The sequence below is a fragment of the Carassius auratus genome, unplaced genomic scaffold (assembly GCF_003368295.1).
Source record: "Carassius auratus strain Wakin unplaced genomic scaffold, ASM336829v1 scaf_tig00018592, whole genome shotgun sequence".
In the NCBI taxonomy this organism is placed as follows: Eukaryota; Metazoa; Chordata; class Actinopteri; order Cypriniformes; family Cyprinidae; genus Carassius; species Carassius auratus.
The window spans coordinates 80,257-100,202 of NW_020524900.1; the positions used below are offsets into that span (position 1 = coordinate 80,257).

Here is a 19,946-nt window from a genome sequence, read left to right on the forward strand (position 1 = left end):
GCTCATCAGCCACTGAGCAAGCCCAGCTGCGGCTCATCAAGCGGGCTATAAAGATACGGCAGAGGAGGAAGAAAACGAGAAACGTCTCCATGCCAGGAAGTGACTCTTTGTTCTTTTCCCCGCAGAAAGCAGCCCTTAAGCCGCAGCCCCGTCGAACCACGGTGACACCGGCACAGCCCAGGCACGCGCACAAGAGGGATACAAGGACACGGACACGAAGACCCGCACTTTCGACACTTCCTCACTGGCACTCTCAATAAAATCCACCCTTCGGGGATATTTTTTCACTCACTCGCTCGTCGTGTGCTTCTTTGTCTCGTGACAATTTGGTGGAGAATGCGAGCAGCAAATTGAAAGAAGCACCGACAGCGATCACCAAAATTGTGAGTCTTTTCCCCCGTTCACCGTTGTGTTTTTTTTCTTTTCTTTTTTTTTTTTTTTTTTGTGCAGGCGGCAGCTCCTCCCCCGTGATGGAAGAATTGCTCAAACACCTCACCGAGGTGAGCATCCGCCAGCAACAAATTGTCGAACACATGGCCGCGCGGCAAGGGGAAACTGAACGGGAGCTCGCCGCGCTTCGCACTACCACCGCCCAGCGCGCTCCGCTGCCTGATCCCCGCGTCCAAGCCGCGCAGCTCGTGCCCCGGATGACGGCGAGTGATGACGTCGAGCTGTACCTGCAGATGTTTGAGGCCACAGCCGTGCGCGAAGTCTGGCCCATGGATGAATGGGCACATCTCCTCGCCCCGCTCCTGACGGGGGAAGCACAGCGGGCCTATTATTCTTTGACTCCCCAACCGAAGGGCTTCATATGATGAATTAAAGAAAGAACTCCTCGGCCGCGTGGGGCTGTCCCCGATATGTGCGGCCCCAACAGTTCCACGATTGGGAATATCGACCCCGATTGCCCGCTCGCGCACAGGCAGCGGAACTCACCAGGTTGGCGCATCATTGGCTGTTGGCCGGGGATCCCAGCGCGCACCAGGTGGCGGAGCGCGTGGCCGTCGACCGCCTTCTTCGCGCCTTGCCCCGATCCATCCGCCAGGCGGTAGGCATGCGGAACCCCTCCAGTGTGGATGAAGTGATCGAGGCCATTGAGCTGGCGGATGCCGCCTACCACCGGGAGGCTGGGGAGCGAGCGCCGCCTTTTCCCCGAAGGGTGGTCCAGGAGCGACGCACGCCGGAGGGCACCTCGCGGCACATGAGCAGGCCAGCGGTTCCCGGTCCCCAGGACGAGCCCATGCCAACGGAACCACCACGCTCCCCAGGACGCGCTTGGCTGGCAGGCTGTGCCGTTCACGACCCCCCAGCTGGGGCGACTCGGGCCGAAGTCGCCGTCAATGGCCGCCCGTTCTCGGCGCTGCTGGATTCCGGGAGCTCCATTACATTGATGCGGCCCACCGTCCTCCCTCCACGGTCAGGAGCCAAGGCCCGGATGGCCATCACGTGCGTCCACGGCGATACCAGACGGGTCCCCACTCGGCGAGTCGCCATAACCGCTGCCCCGGGAACCTGGTCATTGGAAGTAGGGATCGTGAAGGACCTGCCCGTCCCCGTCCTCCTCGGGAGAGATTGGCCGGGGTTCGACCGTCTACTCGCCGCAGCCGCACAGCCTGCCAGCTCGACCGGGAACCGCCGACGCCGGAGGCCAGAAAAGGGACCTCCTCGACATCCCGTGCTGCTGACATCGGACAGCCCTCGAGAAGGTGAGCCCCCCTCCCAAAATTCTGACCTATATTTTGATGTGTTTCAGCAGGTGGCAGGAGGTGGGGCTTTCGCGAAGGAGCAGCACGAGGATGATCGCCTGAAGAACTGCTGGTCTCAAGTGAGGGTTGCGGAAGGAGAGGATCTCCAACCAGCACCTCATCCCATCCCTCACTTCGTCATCCGGAATGGCCTGCTCTATTGTGCCGCCCAGCGGAGGGGGGAGGAGAAGCTTCTGCTCGTAGTGCCCCGCAGCAAGATAGGAACGGTGATGGAACTGGCACACGCTCACCCGATGGCGGGTCATCTTGGGGCCCAGAACACCATCCAGCGGATCCGGGACCGTTTCCATTGGCCGGGCCTGGACGCCGATGTGAAACGGTTCTGCCAAGCCTGCCCGATCTGCCAGAGGACCTCACCACACACACCTCCCCCCAGCCCGCTGATTCCATTACCCATCATCGAGGTGCCCTTCGAGCGCATCGGAATGGATCTCGTTGGGCCGCTGCCGAAGTCCGCCCGGGGGCATGAACACATCCTGGTCATCGTCGACTATGCCACCCGCTACCCCGAAGCTATCCCTCTCCGCAAAGCCACCGCAAAGGCCATCGCCCAGGAGCTCTTCCTCCTATGTAGCCGGGTCGGCATACCGGCAGAGATACTGACCGACCAAGGGACGCCCTTCATGTCCCGGCTAATGGCTGACCTCTGTCGACTCATGAAAGTGAAACAACTCCGGACGTCCGTCTACCACCCCCAGACCGACGGCCTCGTCGAGAGGTTTAATCAAACCTTGAAGCAGATGTTGCGACGGGTGGCGGCCGAGGACCGACGAGACTGGGACCAGCTGATACCTTACGTCCTCTTCGGCATCCGGGAGGTCCCCCAGGCATCCACGGGCTTCACCCCGTTCGAGCTTCTGTTTGGCCGCCAACCCCGAGGGCTTCTCGACGTGGCTAAAGAGGCCTGGGAGCAACAACCAGTCAACCTCAGGACGACGGTTGAACACGTCCGCCAGATGCGGGAGCGAGTCGACAGGGTCATGCCACTAGTCCGGGAGCACCTGACCAAGGCCCAGCAAGCCCAGCAGCGCCACTTCGATCGGGCCGCCCAACCACGGGAGTTCCAGCCAGGAGACCACGTAATGGTCCTGGTCCCCACCTCAGCCTGTAAATTCCTGGCAAGATGGCAAGGCCCGTACACGGTACTGGAGAGAGTAGGGCCCGTCACCTACAGGGTCAGACAACCTGGGCGGCGTCGACCCGAACAATTATACCACGTCAACCTCTTGAAACGCTGGGTGGGGACCGGACCCCAACTTGCGGCCCTCACCGCCTCTACTCCCGTGGTGGTAGATGTCAATCCACACCTCTCCGCGGCCCAGAAGGCGGAGCTGCAACACCTAGTCGGTCAGTTCTCCGATGTGTTCTCCCCCCGGCCCGGAAGGACCAAGGTCGTCGAGCACGATGTGAGGACACCACCTGGAGTCATCGTCCGGCAGCGGCCCTATCGAGTCCCGGAGGCTCGGCGACACGCCATCGAGGAGGAGGTGCAGGAGATGTTGAGGTTAGGTGTGATCGAACCATCTCGGAGTCCCTGGTCAAGCCCCATCGTCATGGTCCCGAAGCCCGACGGCACCCTCCGGTTTTGCAACGACTTCCGCCGCCTAAATGAGGTCTCCGAGTTCGACGGCTACCCCATGCCCCGTGTGGATGAGCTGCTCGACCGCCTGGGAAGAGCCCGGTTCATCTCTACACTAGACCTCACGAAAGGATATTGGCAGGTCCCCCTGACTAAGGAAGCCAAAGCAAAAACCGCCTTCTCTACCCCCAGTGGCCACTGGCAATACCGGGTCCTTCCCTTCGGCCTACACGGGGCCCCTGCCACCTTCCAGCGCATGATGGACATCCTGCTGCAGCCCCATATGTCCTACGCCGCAGCCTATCTGGACGATGTGGTAGTCCACTCGGAGACCTGGGGAGAGCATTTAGAGCGGCTCCGGAGGGTGCTGTTGGAGCTGCGCCGGGCGGGACTAACCGCCAACCCCCGCAAGTGTCACCTAGCGCTGTCAGAAGCCAAGTACCTGGGTTTCCAGGTCGGTCGCGGCCTCATTAGGCCGCAGGAGAAGAAAGTGGAGGCCATCCTGTCCGCACCGAAGCCCTCAACGAAAACCCAGGTACGAGCCTTTTTGGGGTTGGCGGGATATTACCGGTGTTTCATACCTCACTTCTCCTCCTTAGCATCTCCCCTGACAGACCTGACCAGGAAGGGGCAGCCCGAGAAGATTCCCTGGAGCCCGGAGGCGGAGAAGGCGTTCCAGCAGGTGAAGATGGCCCTCACCTCCGAACCAGTCCTGCACGCCCCCGACTTCAGCTGCCCCTTCCTGCTGCAGACGGACGCATCAGACACCGGGTTGGGAGCCGTCCTCTCCCAGGTCCACGACGGTGAGGAACACCCGGTGATCTACATCAGCCGAAAGCTGTCCCCCGCTGAGACGCGGTACGCGGCCGTCGAAAAGGAGGCATTGGCCATCAAGTGGGCAGTCCTGGAGCTGCGGTATTACCTCCTCGGCCGCCGGTTCACCCTCCTCACGGATCACGCCCCATTACAGTGGATGGCACGGGCTAAGGACACAAATGCCAGGGTGACCCGGTGGTTCCTAGCGCTCCAGGACTTCCACTTCACCATACAACATCGGGCGGGGACGGCCAACGCCAACGCCGACGGCCTTTCCAGGATGTGGGCAACTTTCGCAGGTCTGTCAGGCTCCACTCCCCACCCCTACCCTCTCTCCCCATTCTCCCGCAGACACAGGACGACGCTTAGGGGGGGGGAGTGTGACAAGTGTCCCGAGTCCTCATCAGCGTCGCCCTGGCAACCGACACGCCGCACCTGTCCCCGCTCATCAGCCACTGAGCAAGCCCAGCTGCGGCTCATCAAGCGGGCTATAAAGATACGGCAGAGGAGGAAGAAAACGAGAAACGTCTCCATGCCAGGAAGTGACTCTTTGTTCTTTTCCCCGCAGAAAGCAGCCCTTAAGCCGCAGCCCCGTCGAACCACGGTGACACCGGCACAGCCCAGGCACGCGCACAAGAGGGATACAAGGACACGGACACGAAGACCCGCACTTTCGACACTTCCTCACTGGCACTCTCAATAAAATCCACCCTTCGGGGATATTTTTTCACTCACTCGCTCGTCGTGTGCTTCTTTGTCTCGTGACAATATCCTTTGGTTATTTTCACACATAATTGTTCCCATTAAAATATATTTGACAAGTTTTTGTTACTTACTTTTTTTATTTGCTCTATGGTTCATCATGTAATTTAAGAGCATTAGAGCCGCTCCATTGCAGTGACTTAGTACTGTAATGATGCGCTTTGCTGTAATAATGCAGGGAACCATCTCCTGTGATATATATATCTGAAAAGTGCTGCGATTTATATTCCAAAGCCACTCATATAATGCAGAAACACTCAAGCCAGCAAAACATGTGCATGTATTTGTACTGTTGTAGAATGAGAGGGACAGTAGTAACATACTGCCTAGTGCATTACTCACAGGCTGCTAGATTCACTTTCACCAGAAAGTCATGTATGCCTAAGGTGGAAAATAAATGATGTTTATACTGAATGCCCATATAAATTGTCTTTTTTTACGATTTAGTTTTAAAGGGTTAGTTCACCCAAAAATGAAAATTGTGTCATTAATGACTCACCCTCATGTCATTCCAAACCCATAAGTACTCCGTTCATTTTCGGAACATAGTTTAAGATATTTTAGATTTAGTCAGAGAGCTTTCTGTCCCTCCATTGAAAATGTATGTACGGTCTACCATCCATGTCCAAAAAGATAATAAAAACATCATCGAAGTAGTCCATGTAACATCAGAGAGTCAGTTAGAATTTGTTGAAGCATCGAAAATACATTTTGGTCCAAAAATAACAAAAACTACGACTTTATTCAGCATAGTCTTCTCTTCCGGGTCTGTTGTGAACGCGTTTACAACACTGCAGTGTAGCGACATCCGGTTCGCGAACGGATCATTAGATTTAACCGGTTCTTCTTAGTGAACCAGTTGAACCAGTTAACCAAATCGAACTGAATCATTTGAAATGGTTTGCGTCTCCAATAAGCATTGATCCACAAAAATACTTAAGCTGTTAATTTTTTTAACATGGCTGACACTCCCTCTGAGTTAAAACAAACAAATATCCCGGAGTAATTCATTTACTCAAACAGTACACTGACTGAACTACTGTGAAGAGAGAACTGAAGATGAACACCGAGCCAAGATTGACTCGTTCTCGATTCAAGAACCGGTTGCAAGAAGTGCGCAAACTTGTTTTCTCGCTCTCTTTCACCTCCACCACCCCCTTCCCTTCCATTTAGTAAGTTGTGCATTGTTTTACTTACTTGTTTTTGACATATCCAATCGACCTATACATTTTCCAGTGACGAAATGCATATCCACATTCGACAAGCTTGCGCATCTCCGCCGCTGCACAATCAATCCACTCAGCATGGTTGACCAGCTCACGCACGTCAGATATACAGGCATTAATACTGAATTTTTAACATTATATTAATTGCATAGATATCCTACATAGACAACATTCATCTCTTATAACTCAATTCTGCTCTCTGTTGTTCTGTTGTCTATGTTTCTTTGTCTGAATATGACACTTATCACATGCTGTGTGGTACCGGCATTTGGTATTGGGGCATTTTCCCAATAATGAGTACAAGTACAGGGGCTCAGTATCTGGTCCGATACCGATACATCCCTAGTTATTTTCCTGTCTGTCGTGTGCTGCCTATTGGCCAGTTTTCAGGTTGGTTCCTGTTTTAAAAATGCCTCTTTTGCCTGTTAAATAGAGAGGCTTATTACCTTGTTTGTTTTCAGATATGGGCCTGCAAGTATCTGTAATCCTGCGTGGTGAGCAACTATACATCAAGGATTTTCCAAGGATCTTAATTGAAGCCTAACAAACATCAAGTGATTGACTGCACTTCTGCTCTGCCCTGCTCTTGTTTTGTCTGGAATTCATCTGGGTCCATCTGTTTTTTATTGTTTTGTGTTTGGATTTAGGTGGGAGGGGTTGACCATGATACCCTGTTTTGTGTCCACATGGTTTTTCACAAGAGTGTGTGTCATGGGTATTGAGTCTGGTGTAGAAATCTGGGGGTCTTTGCTGGCCACCTCCCTCTTTTCTACTGTATTGTATTCTATTGTTTTGTATGTTACTGGTACAGATTTGTGATGTTTGAGACCTTGTGTGAAGTGTTGTATTTGTGTGATTTTCTTTTTTTTGTTGTCTCTTTATGCTCACCCTGCCTCTGGCAACGAACCTGTGTGCCTTTCGTTTAGGGCTGTTATGTCCCAGTGTATTCTGGGTGGCGTAGTCGACTATAGGATTTCTCTTATTGGTAATCTTCGAACACCTGACCACTTCTTGCCACACGTGCATTCAGAAAATCTGCATATGTACATACAGCAGTATAGGCCTACATACTACACAGAGTAGTATGGGTCGTTTTGTAGTATGTGCTTTCAAATAAGATTCACTAATAATATACACTAAGAATACAATTTGTCAACCAGTAGAGATTTTGGACTATTGTCTCTATCGTAATTATACGAACATGTGACGTTGCTGTGCTACATGGTCACAAAAACGTATAATTTCCATGCATTGCGGTTTAGAAGCAGGCGATTTAAGCCATTAATCAGCAGCGAGTGAAAAATGCACACATGAGGACTCATTGAAGCAAGTTATTTTTGAACGGTTAAATACACAGTTTTATGTATCAAAATAGTTTCTTTTTTTCAAGTATCCTTGTAAACAGTCATTTAGGTTTTGAAAGCAAACAGCTGAGAAAGAAAACACGGGTAACAGTGAGTTGGATCAGTGCAGCTCTTAAAGTGACAGCAATCTAAAACTCCTGCTGTCTCTCATTCATGTTAATCAAACAACAAGAGAAAATCTCTCACTGCTCTTGACCAAAATCACTATTGCAACTTTAATAAGAATAAGTGTTTAATTTACACCTTGAGGATATGCACTTGATTTCATTTGATTGACCCTTTACAATGTATGTAGTATTTTATATTAGTTTTTTGTCCTATCACTTGTAATTAGTTTCTTTCCTGAAAAGTTATATCTCAATTCTGATTGGTTGACTGGAATGTTGTTCCAGGATCAACAAGAATTTTGATGTTTGTTGTACTTGGTGAAATCATGTTCACCTACCGCAGATTCTGGTCCATTTTGTTTCAGAATTAAACAATAATTGTAAAATAAAAGCAACTTTTGATATGTTGAAATAACAAGAAAATTACTTTGTGATAACGTAAAAAAAATATCTATAACAATCCACAGTCTCTTAAGGCTGGGATACCCAAGCCTAGTTTGTTTGGTGTTTTCACCTCGTCGGCTAATGTCGGCGGCAGTTTGCCTGATTCAACATGTAGTTCAAGCTATCAGTCTTAGGCACGTTAGTGGCCTACGGTACTTTACAAACGACATTGTTGCTACTTTATAAAAAATGACCATACAGGACTGATTAAAGATAGTGACAGACAGCACTCATTCTTTAATGTTATCCATAGTTTTTGTGGCTCTTTTTTTATATAAGTATCGGTTCTGGCACTGGTATCGTTTTAAAAGTATCGAGAAAAAAAAAAAAAAAAAAAAAAAGACAAAAAAAACTACAGATGATAAGAAATTTTTCAGACCTGCATGGTTGAAATCATAGATGTATCTGGGGCAGGGAGTCTTGGTCAGGGTTCCAGGGAAGCCTTGAGGCCAGCATATCAGACCATCCCACTCTGGGACACAAACACCAACTGAGAGCAAAACAGAGCAGAGATTTCAATTCACCAAAGGGCAAAATATGAAATCATAGAATATTGCAGCATCACGTGACTCATTTTCATTCCTTCCTGATATTTAGATTACATTCCATAGCAAGACAAACATGAAATGAGCTACAGTAAAGGCCTAGTATGAAACTGTCATACATCCTTCCCATCTCCAAATAAATCATGTTTTCCTTCAGATAAAAGCTGGGCATGGATATTGGATTATATCCAACTGGCATGGAATAACATGATGCCAAAAACTGCCACATCATGCAGAGACAACAAGTGTGCTTCTGTAATAAATTAATTGTTTAATTACATTATGTATACTGAACTTGGTCAATGTACTTATCATTAGGGTTGCAAAAAAAGTGCATTTCAAAACATTTCAAGTACATTTTGGAAATATTCCAGGGATTTTTGGAAAGTTTCCAGAAATTTACCAGAAGTTTTCCACCCCTTTTGCAACCCTACTTATCATTGTGTGCTAAAACAATCAAGCAATTTATAAATATATCAATGACTGTAATGATCTCTGCTGAAATAAACAGATGTGGAGCTGATCCAATTAATGTCAGATAGTTGAAGACATTGAATAAATCAGCAAAGGTTTCAACAGAGTCAGTCCGGCAGCTGCAGATTTCTGCCAGCTTCAGACCACATAAGCAATGAAGCGTTAAGTTTGAAAACATTAGACATGAAGTGCTTTCAAACTATTCCTTCGGAATTATTCAAAAGAAGTCTTGTGCAGTTCTGATACTATTTAAAGTCAACATGAAACAGTAATTTGTTATCCATTAATGTGACATTTAACAAGTGAAACATGAAATAAGAAGACAGTGTAAGATGGAACTTGATTTCATCCGTCAAAAATGATGCAATATAATGAAAACTCTTGAAACATAGCTTCAACATCTTGACATGTCAGCATATCAGGTTCAATTATTACACAACCTCCTGGTCACAGGAACATGCGATGTAACTACAACCTTCTGTTATTATTTCAAATTTGTGCATTTACAAATTTTTGGGGCCATAAAAGTTTAAAAGTGTATTACATTAGTGAAATTTCAGATACATGTTATAGACAAAAAAGGTCCATTGTCTTCTGTCAATAGTGTAGCAATGTATGAAACACAGTTCAAAGAAAAGTCACTTTCAAACCAAGCAGGTTTCTTTTGGCCAATGAGTTAAATTCACATGACCAACCCATTGCGAAATCTGAAATATTTTGCCCTCTCCCAATATTGCATGGATTCCTATTGAAATGACAATGGTAAATGTGACAGCAGAATAAGTTAATTTAATTAAATTTTAGGAACATGTTAAGATGTTAACATGTTTTATTATAGTTTAAGGTTTAATTGTAAAAATGATGTTTAGCACATGCACTAAAGCAGACAAAAATTAAAAAACAATTGTTGATATTTTAAGCATAAAAATATCAGATTGTCCTTTTTTTATCTCATACCCTAGGTGATGTCACCTGCTGAACTCTCGTTAGAAAATACTTATGTATGAATAAAGCAAGGTAAATTTGAATTTACGTTAATTTATTTTGGCAGAATTGAGCTCAGAAACCAAAAGAACACATACACATTATAATTAAAATGAGTCATAATTATACTAAACATTTCTCCCAGTCCAGATTAGCTCAAATAAATCCAGACGTGTCGTCATGCACCAGTTTGAAAACTAAATATGTTTTGTACTGTAGATAACGTCATCTGCACATAATTTCTTCGTACAGAATATAATTCTTTTTATCTCCTTGAATTACACATAACCCTAAAACCTATGATGGTAAGATTAAAGGGAGATGGGAGTAAGCCAAGTTAATATTTTGAGTTGCCAGGTCACTACTGATAAAACGACCAGGAAGGCCATTATAATGAGTCATCTCCAACAGAGCTTTTTTCCCTGTTCTGCCTTATCACTTGTGACAAGTTTATAATGAAGCTAAATTAATTAACAAACTGTGCAGTGCCTAACCAAGAGTTGCCCCTAAGAAACTGCCCCTGTCTCATTAGCAGTACAGCTTCATTTACGTCGACAAACCTCATGTGACTGAGCTGACTCATTCAAGCTTTATGCAAAACATGTTTTGGCACAGACGATGATGGTCATACTTCTGGTGAATATGTTACTATTTCTAGATGAACTGTGGTGTGCAACAACAGTGGTTGAAGCGGAGAACTGAAAAAGACACTTAATTGAAAGCTGTGTGAAAGAAACATAAGAGTGGAAATGGTATCTACAGTACCTGTAGGGTCGTCTGTGGAGATCTTCTGTAGACACTGCAGCTTCGCATCCAGCAGCATCTGAACCTGTTCTTCAGCTGTAATCTCATCTTCACCTGCCTGTCCAACACAAAATGCTTGATTTTATTTCTTCATTGTGTACTGAATCTTCTAAAGCCATCAGATAGCTTTATCTGAGGAAGTTATTTGCAAATCTCAGCCTATCAAGGCATATTTGAGATGTATTAGGAAACTCCATTGATTCACAAGTAAGATTTAAAGTCTCTTTCTCACTTAAAATTATCACATTGTTCTTTTTGTCATTTCTTTTTACTTTCTTTGTATGGAAAACAACAGATCTGAAATTTGCTGCTAATTATGTGAAAAGAATTTCATACACTTAGGAGTGATGTAAGGAAGAGAAAATAATGACTGATTTTTCAAAAAGGTCCATAAAATAGTCTCATTCCCTTATCAAAAGAAGAGTGCATTATGTAAAACTGAGTGTGTGTTGGTGTGGTTATCAAAGGGTTAGGGATGACTTTCTCTCTCCGTTTCATTTCGGGTTGCTTAAATGAGTCTGCAAGACAGTGAGAAGAGTTGAACTTCTAAATACCCTGAGGAGATGAAAGAAATTAAAAGATTCACTCTCTGTAATGACGAAAGAAAGGTTTTCAATTAATGTAAAAGTGTATCAGAAAGGTATTGGAGCTGTCATTTCTACCTCAATTAAAGTCATTTTCTCAGTCATGCAAAGCAAAGTACAGTTGTGAGCATTGCAATTTTAGCACTTTGCAGGATGATATTGAAATGCTGCTGGATCAAAAAATTTAATTGGTTATGAAATATAACATGGAAATGCATCCATTAATCTCTTACCTTTGTATTCTTTACATATAATAAAAGTGGTTCATAAAAAGATAGGTTAAGGGTTGGAGATGGGTGTGTTTAGGTATCAGGGCGCCTAAATAATTTTATCAGGAGTGTTTATAGTCTTTGTGTTTATGTGAGCGCTGATGCAGTCTAAGGTCCACCCCAAATGCTTTCATTGGTTGAGATGCATGATGGCATCCATCCCAAGCAAGTACTGATCAACATCCCACCCCTCCGGTTATGGTTTGTCAGTATGTGCATTCAGAGCCAATGAGAAAGGAATTTTCAAAATAATAATAATAACAATAATAAAAACTGCAATAAGGCAAAACAAATTGCTACGTTCATATTCTACATAACTCTATACAGTTTGCATCATCAGTAATGTTTATACTGAGTTATATATGAGCTTTTTATATCACTGGATTAGTTCACTGAGGCCCATTATGCGTTTTTCACATTACAAGTCACCAGGGAATCCTGGAGTGTGACCTATGAGGGGAACCCAAGTATTACAATCAGCTTCTAACGAAGCAATACAAAGTTAAGGAAACTAAGCACAGATGTAAACACATCAGCTTTTCCACTTATATATAGTATACTAGTCCATATCATAACTTCTACTTACCACTTGATCCATTCCTGCAAATTAGTTTTTATGAATGAATGAATTACTTGCGCTACCTGGTTGTTTTGGTTTTCATCAACAGCCGCTTGCGCCACCTGCTGGTGAGTGACTGACAGCAGATGGAGATCATGCATCGGTGCTCTACTGCTATTTCTGCAGTTCCTGAATGTGCAATGCAAAAATTTCTGGCAAATGTGAACCACTCAATTTGTGAAAGCGAATTTTTTGTAAAGTGAAATAAAATAGACAGGTGAAACCTGTTGAACTCAGTCAGTCAGTGATTTTATGAGGCATTTCTAGAATAAATAAATAGTAAATAAATAATGGCTTGAATACACCCACTTAAATCAGTGGTTCTCAACCAGGGAAGGCCACAGAATAACTTATTCAAAATCATTTAAATCAAACTCTAATCACAGTTAAAATGCAAAAAAAAAAAAAAAAAAAAAATAACACAATTACCTGAAATACTGTCATCTTTGCTGAGAATATAAAATTAGGCAAAATCTTGTATATCACAATACTGTTGAAAGTTTAGCTTTATAAAGGCAGTAAGCCAATTTTACTTATGTCTCATGGCTATGACAGCTGATTTCAAATCCCAATTTCATGTGTGTGACTGCTCCGTAAAGAGTGTCAAATGTTTCTAATCAATGAGATGTGTAGCCAAATGAGAACTGTAGCCAATCAGCACCGAACACAATGAAAACAGTCACTCGAAACACTGGGGTATTTGTTCACACTTGATAATCTTAAGTCTGTGCAAAAAAAAAAAAAAAAGGCTCATTGTCTAACTCCCCTAGAGTTAAACAGTTGTGTTTTAGTGTTTTTGAATCCATTCAGCTGATCTCTGTGTCTGGCGGTAGCACTTTTAGCTTTGCTTAGCATAGATCATTGAATGTGATTAGAGCGTTAGCATCTTCCTAAAAAATTAACAAAGAGTTTCGATATTTTTCCAATTTAATACTCGACTCTTCTGTAGTTACATCGTGTACTAAGACCAACAGAAAGTTAAAAGTTGTGATTTTCTAGGCTGATAGGGCTAGGATCTATACTCTCATTCCGGCGTAATAATCGAGGAACTTTCCTGTCATACCATGGGTGCCGCTGACACAATGATATTACACAGCACCAAAAAATAAACTACCATTAGAAGTTAGCTGGGGACTATTTTCAGGCGCTGCGTAATATAATTGCGCCTGCTGCACCCAAGGTACGGCAGCAAAGTTCCTCAATTATTATGCCAGAATGAGAGTATAGTTCCTAGCCATAGCGGATGATTTAGACAATCACATTTATACATGCATTAATGACTTGCTAATTTATTACTGTACCTTGATGGCAATGTAGTGTGAATAAGTCTCAGCTGTTTAAAGGTAATAATTAATGTGCACAAACATGCAGTATGACCAAGCTGACCCTCATGGAAAATAAATTTTACAAAGCATTCCTAGTTTAACTGTGCTGTGCTGATAACTGCACAATTGTGAGAGGAACAAGTATGATTTTTTGGTGTTGCAAAGAACATACAGTAGCATATATTCAGGCTGATTGAAAAGGGTGTATTAAACAGAAATCATTTTGCAAAACAAAGTACAATTAATTTAGTTCATTAAATGGATAGTTCACCCTCAAGTTATTCCAAACCTGTAAGACCTTTGTTCCTCTTAGGAATTCAAATTGTTGAATAAAGTTGTTATTTTTGTTTTCTTTGCTTCCGCATAAAAAAGTATTCTTGTATTTTCTTAAAATTACTGTTGAACTACTGGTGATGTCACATGGACTATTTTACTGATGTCCATTCTATGTTTCTGGACCTTGATTGTGGTAGTGCTCTACTGCCCTTGCTGTCTATGGGAGTGTCAAAGAGCTCTCGGAATGCATCAAAAATATCTTAATTTGTTTTCTGAAGATAAACGAAGCTCTTACGTGTTTGGAATGACTTGAGGGTGAGTAATTAATGACAGAATTGTCACTTTTGGGTGAACTATCCTTTTAATGCATGAACAAATGCACATGCCACTGAAGTTTGTTTTTATGTGTCATTTCACCCACTGCACATGTGCCTGCATTTACTGGTCTGGAATGACAGAAAAAGAGTGCTTCAACATATAATGACAAGCTAAAAAAAAATGTGCATATTGTACAGATTCTATATCCACTGTAAAAAAAAAAAAAAAAAAAAAAAATTGGAAATATCGAGTTGTTACCTTACTTCCACTCTATATGGTCAGGTTGATTCAGTCATATTAAATACTATTATTGAGTTAAATTCACAAGGCACATATTAGGTCACCTGACAATACATTCTTATAGTGCAGGCAGTAGCAACGCTTTATAAAGTATAATCAGGATTATTAGTTTAGGAGAGTTGATAAGGGCTATGAAACACACCAAGCTTTTATTAAAACCTTCACTGCTCAATTCCATTTCTCAGAGGCTGATATTAGGGATGAGCATTGCAGAAGTTGGCTGTGAACCTGAATCATAGTTCAGTCAATATCTGACTGCATGTGTACAGTCTCACACATATCACACTGCAATGTTTTGCCAGCTTGAAATCGTCTACACTGAATCAACTGTCTTATTCAGCAAAAGAGAGTTTAAGGATCAGATTAAGAAAACCTAATTTGCACTTTATTGAGAAACCATGTAGTTTCAACAAAAATATAGCAGAAGGATTATGAATGAAAAGTAAAACACATACACAAGTTTTTTTAAGCATATAATAATAATGACTAGAATCTAGAATCAAAATAAATAGACTGATACCCATACATATATGAATACATAGCTACATATACATAATGTGTTTAGATAAAGTGTATGATACAATGCTGAGGTTGAAATCAAACAGACAGGTCTGCAATTGTTCAGTGAAATCGACTACCAACTTTTGCAGACAGTTTGCTTTAATGAAATTTCTTTGATTATCGTCTACCATGAAAACTCAAAAAGGATTTTGCATAAAATAACACAAAAGACATCTTAAACGTACTGTATATGAAGTATGTAATACTGAGTTGTTTCAGTGTAAAGAAAAAAAATAGTCATTACACGCTTGTACAGACCCAGTGTCTTACCTGAGCATCAGCTAATGTCCAGAACAGAATCACTTTGGCGAAGTTCCACAGGAGACAATCCCTCATGTTTCTGAGGTGAAGCTTTTGTCGAGATAACAAGCAATCTTCGTCCCTTAAGACTTTGTGCATCTCCTCACACACCCCAGCGACCATGATCTGCTCATGTCATCAGTTAAATACATCGTTAATTTTCCCCGAAATATTTTCTTCAGTTTCGAATAAAAAGCACTGAATCACAAGACGTCGTGGTTCTTTGGTGTTCAAATACGTTCACATCTCCTTCACAGAAAAAAAGCTTAAAATGAACTTAAAATGAAAGCAGCTGAAAGTTTGCAAGTATACTCCACGAAGAAAGCCCTTCGGTCAGTTCTGCTGCTGGCGGACTCACACAGTGAATGAGACGCTCCTCCTGTCACAGAAAGCGAGCTTGACTCACACTTACTGATGGGCGGATCGATCTCAATATATCTATAATAGCCTAGTGAGTTTATCGCGATGATTGGTCCATAATATCGACACTAAGAGTTTTAACTAGTACGTTCTTCCTTTATTTTATTATCGAATGAATGTTTATCAAGACCGCAAAATTGTAAACATGAATCATATGAACATCAGTTGTAGAGGTTAGGAACTATTTGTCCTTCCGCTCATCACAGAAATACGGACGCAGTAATAAGCAGCGCTTACTCGTCATGTCTTCGAAGTTGAGACCGAAATAACGTCTTTAACTTTCTGTAAGTTGTTGAATTATTATTTGTGTTCTTTTATTGATGTTAATAAATGAAATGCTAATGATGGCTTCTTTATCGTATTATTAACTGCCCATTTCATCCTCCAACAGGTAGGCTAATTACAATGGATTTCTGTCAAAAAAAAAAAAAATCTGACATCCCAAACATGTGATTTTCTATTCTTCTGTGAAACAAAAGCAAATGTTAGGCAGAATGTTCGACATTTACTTTTGCATCTCTTTTCCACACAATGAAAGTGAATGAGGCTCTTCTTTTCTAGGGAGCGCAAAGAGTCAGCCTGGTGATCAATGAGCTTGTGTTATGATTTACATTAAGTGAAGATACTTCAGAAATTTGATTATATTTTAATGTTAATGAACTAAATTACTTGTAGTAACCCTATCCATAGTCAACTAACTTTTGCATAATTGCTTAGGAAAACCCCTCATGAGGAAAAAGTACTACCAGCGGGCTGGATGTCAATATAACGTCAGGTTGATGTTATATTTGAGTTGAGAATAAATATCAGGTTGATGTCAGTATGTAACCACAATTTGGCACTGACTTAACATTTGGGTTTGGTTACACAACCTAAAAACAACAAATGTCAATGTCAGCGGATGTCAGTATTGGACATCAAACTAACATTGACATGAGACTTTGAACTGACATTGAATGTTTGTATTTAACCAAATATCAATGATTCATGACATTGTGTGCCTGCTGGGATGTGACTCAGTAACAGTAGCAGATGGTAATGTGAAAAAAGTACTGTCCTGTAATCTAATGTTCTTTCAAAAAAGCAGGGTCCATCTTTGCATCCACCTTCAGTCTCTTACTAAATTCTGTGGAACTGCTTGGCTATATACATGAGATGTGTGGTATATTCTGCTCTGGTATCCGATTGTTCAAACCACAGGGAGGTTCAGTGAAATGAATAACTCATAAGTAAAATCACCATATTAGTGTTCAGGAGCTGCAAATAAGATTATGTTGTGGACCTGTCCATGGTGCTGAAACACCAACTAGCAAATCCAATTCCCATTTGACTGCTTATTTAGCCACATCTTTTTTTCTTTCTTTTTTTCACTGCAACAATTCTACATTTCAGTAAAATATAGGTGAAATAGTTTATTATAAAATGAATTAAATAAAGCAGCCTAGAAATGAAACTCTGTGTAGTAAAAACCCTGTTTGTGGTTAACCATTATAAAAAGGAGTCCTGTGGGGCAAAATGCCAACACATTTTCTCACACAGCACACTAGATATTCAGAGCAGCCCTAAGGATTCAGCATAACTCTTATCATTTGGATTCAATCTCTCTAAAGAGGAAGCGACAGGCCTTCGCTTAACTATTTCAGAAATTGAGCTCACATTTGGTTTTCTATTTTTTGACTTGATCCAAAAGCTGAAAATATTTAATGAAAGACAGCTTCTACATTTGTGAGATGTTATGTGAATAAAAGCCACATTATGGATGATGACAGGGAACAAATCAGCTTCATTTCCCTGTCAGGTTTGAGAGGAAGTTCAATATATATATAGTCCAGTTACTCAGGGTCTCAGGTGGAGATTTTAACTTTTATATCAGTCACAAAAGACACATTTGATACACCTGGTATTTATTCATATGCCCATATTCATATTAATTGCATCACCATTAATCATCATCACTGATATGTATGCAAGAAACACTCAGAGTTGTCCACTTCTATGAAGAATTGAGCATCTTTCTGACCATGCTCTGTCCATTTTCTTTTTGTAAGTAAAAGCTGCTCAAAAAACAATATTTTTATATGTATTGCTATTTTGTTTACATTATGTACCGTATTTGCTTTTGCTGAATATATATTTGCATTTCTATACAAGTAATCTAAGAAGAATCTATCAAGGCCTGAATTTTCTACCTTGAAAAGTTTACACAAATTTTCTTTGTAACACTGTTGCAATTTGACCTTTATTAACTTTGCCTTAACCTAAAGGATTTACATGCAAATGAGCACAGAGAAATATCTTCAGTTCAAATTCCACAACAATCTCATTACCATCTTCTGTTTCTAATTGAGTGAACAATCATTTCCTTTTTTGTGCAAGGGGAGTAATGAGCTTCAAAACATGCACCACCTATAAAAGAGATGTTAGAGTGCAGTGTAGCATTGTTTAAAATTCATTAAAGGCAGCTCATCTGATGTAATTACTACAAGAGACTGATCATCCTATCAAAGCCTTTCTTCTTCAGACAGTGACTTTCAGATGGCTCATATATTAGTTTTTTTTCTGTTGGTGTCAATTGTGCAAACATTTGAAAACAGTGATCTAGTAGTCCAAGTCAGTGCTGAAACTCTGGGATTTAAAATCTATTATAACGTTTAAAGATATAAACTGAAAGTGACATGACATACAGCCAAGTATGGTGACCCATACTTGGAATTTGTGATCTGCATTTTACCCATCCAAAGTGCACAAACACAGCAGTGAACACACACACCATGAACACACACCTGGAGCAGTTAACCATTTCGAACAAAAGGCCAGAGTTAATGTGTCCCAGTGCATGCTAAAGTCAAATTTTTACATTTTTTAATCATGCCAATTCAACTTTTACTCAAATAGTTTTGCCAAAAGATCATTTGTAAAGAAAAAAAACCTGATTAAATAGGAAAAAATGCAAACTGGAAACATTTTCACTAGTGGACTCAGACTTTGGGCTCCCACTCTTTGAGGTGCAAATAATTCAAGTACAAGCCTGCACTGGCAGCATTTCAGCATTTAACTGGCACATTGCTACTTCTTATTTAAGAGTCTTAGAAGTCGAAGATTGTGTGTTTGCCTGGTAAAGGCAGCAATGTTGAGAGAAAATGTCTCAAAAAAAATCTTAAGAAGGGGATATGTCATGTCTGTCTCCACCAAACCAAATCAGCTTTTACCAAAATACCCTAATTTATAGGTGGTCCAGATTCAGAATGGCTCAGAGTTATCTGAACTGCTTGAAAATGTCACATATTGTGAAAGGAGTTCAACATTAAGAGGATTTCTTTGAATTGTTTTCTCTAATGCTGTAGTTTTTTTTCCTGTCACTTCCTAGCTGAAGCAAACATGCACTGCATCAGACTAGTCCTCATTAGTGCATGTCTTCACAGCAACCTTGCAGCTTTTTTTTTTTCACAAACTTTTGACACTGTCTTTTTTATTGTAAATGTTCATATACATATTTTCACAGGGTAATTTTTATTAAATCGTTAAGAAGGGTACAATATAAAACACATGCATACAGTATGTCGAAAGACCAGAGAGGCATTTTATAAATGTTTAACATTTTTGGAGAAATTTCCATATTTTAATCTGCATAAACACACACACACTGGAAACAAGCAGGCCACCGTTAAGTCAACAACTGAGATGTCAACTGGTAATGTAAAAAAAAAAAAAAAAAAAAAGATAAAATAAAATAAAATAAAAGAATAAAACTTGCATGCAATAACCTAAGACCAAAACAAGGACAATCTGGCAATTTATGGTGTAAACAAGCCAAACGAAATAGCGTAATTATTAATTAACACATATATTTAGAACCATAGTTATTAAAATACAAGCAATTATCATAAAGAATTATTATAACACATGTATTTGTATGTATTTACTCTGTAATGTAATGTATTTACTCTGACAATAGTACAATATTTTTGAAGGCCTTCTGATTTATTTATTACTATTTCTTTAGGAATACTGCAACCCATCAAATGCCCACATGATGTAGTCTCATTTTATTAGCATCAATACACAGTAGCAATGATGGAGCCAGTCCCAGACAAGGTCTCAAA

At 41.9% G+C, this 19,946-nt stretch overlaps 1 protein-coding gene across 1 annotated transcript in view; it reads right to left on the minus strand.

Moving 5' to 3' along the window:
- The window catches only part of LOC113076077 (parathyroid hormone 2 receptor-like), a 63,213-nt gene extending 47,632 nt beyond the window's left edge, over positions 1 to 15,581 (minus strand). The window contains exons 1-3 of the mRNA XM_026248746.1: positions 15,394 to 15,581; positions 10,833 to 10,929; positions 8,444 to 8,554 (exon numbers count right to left, since the gene is read on the minus strand). Coding sequence (XP_026104531.1) covers positions 8,444 to 8,554; positions 10,833 to 10,929; positions 15,394 to 15,546 — 361 coding nt within the window. The 5' untranslated portion in view covers positions 15,547 to 15,581. The remainder of the gene's footprint in view (positions 1 to 8,443; positions 8,555 to 10,832; positions 10,930 to 15,393) is intronic.
- Between the last annotated feature and the right edge of the window lie 4,365 nt (positions 15,582 to 19,946).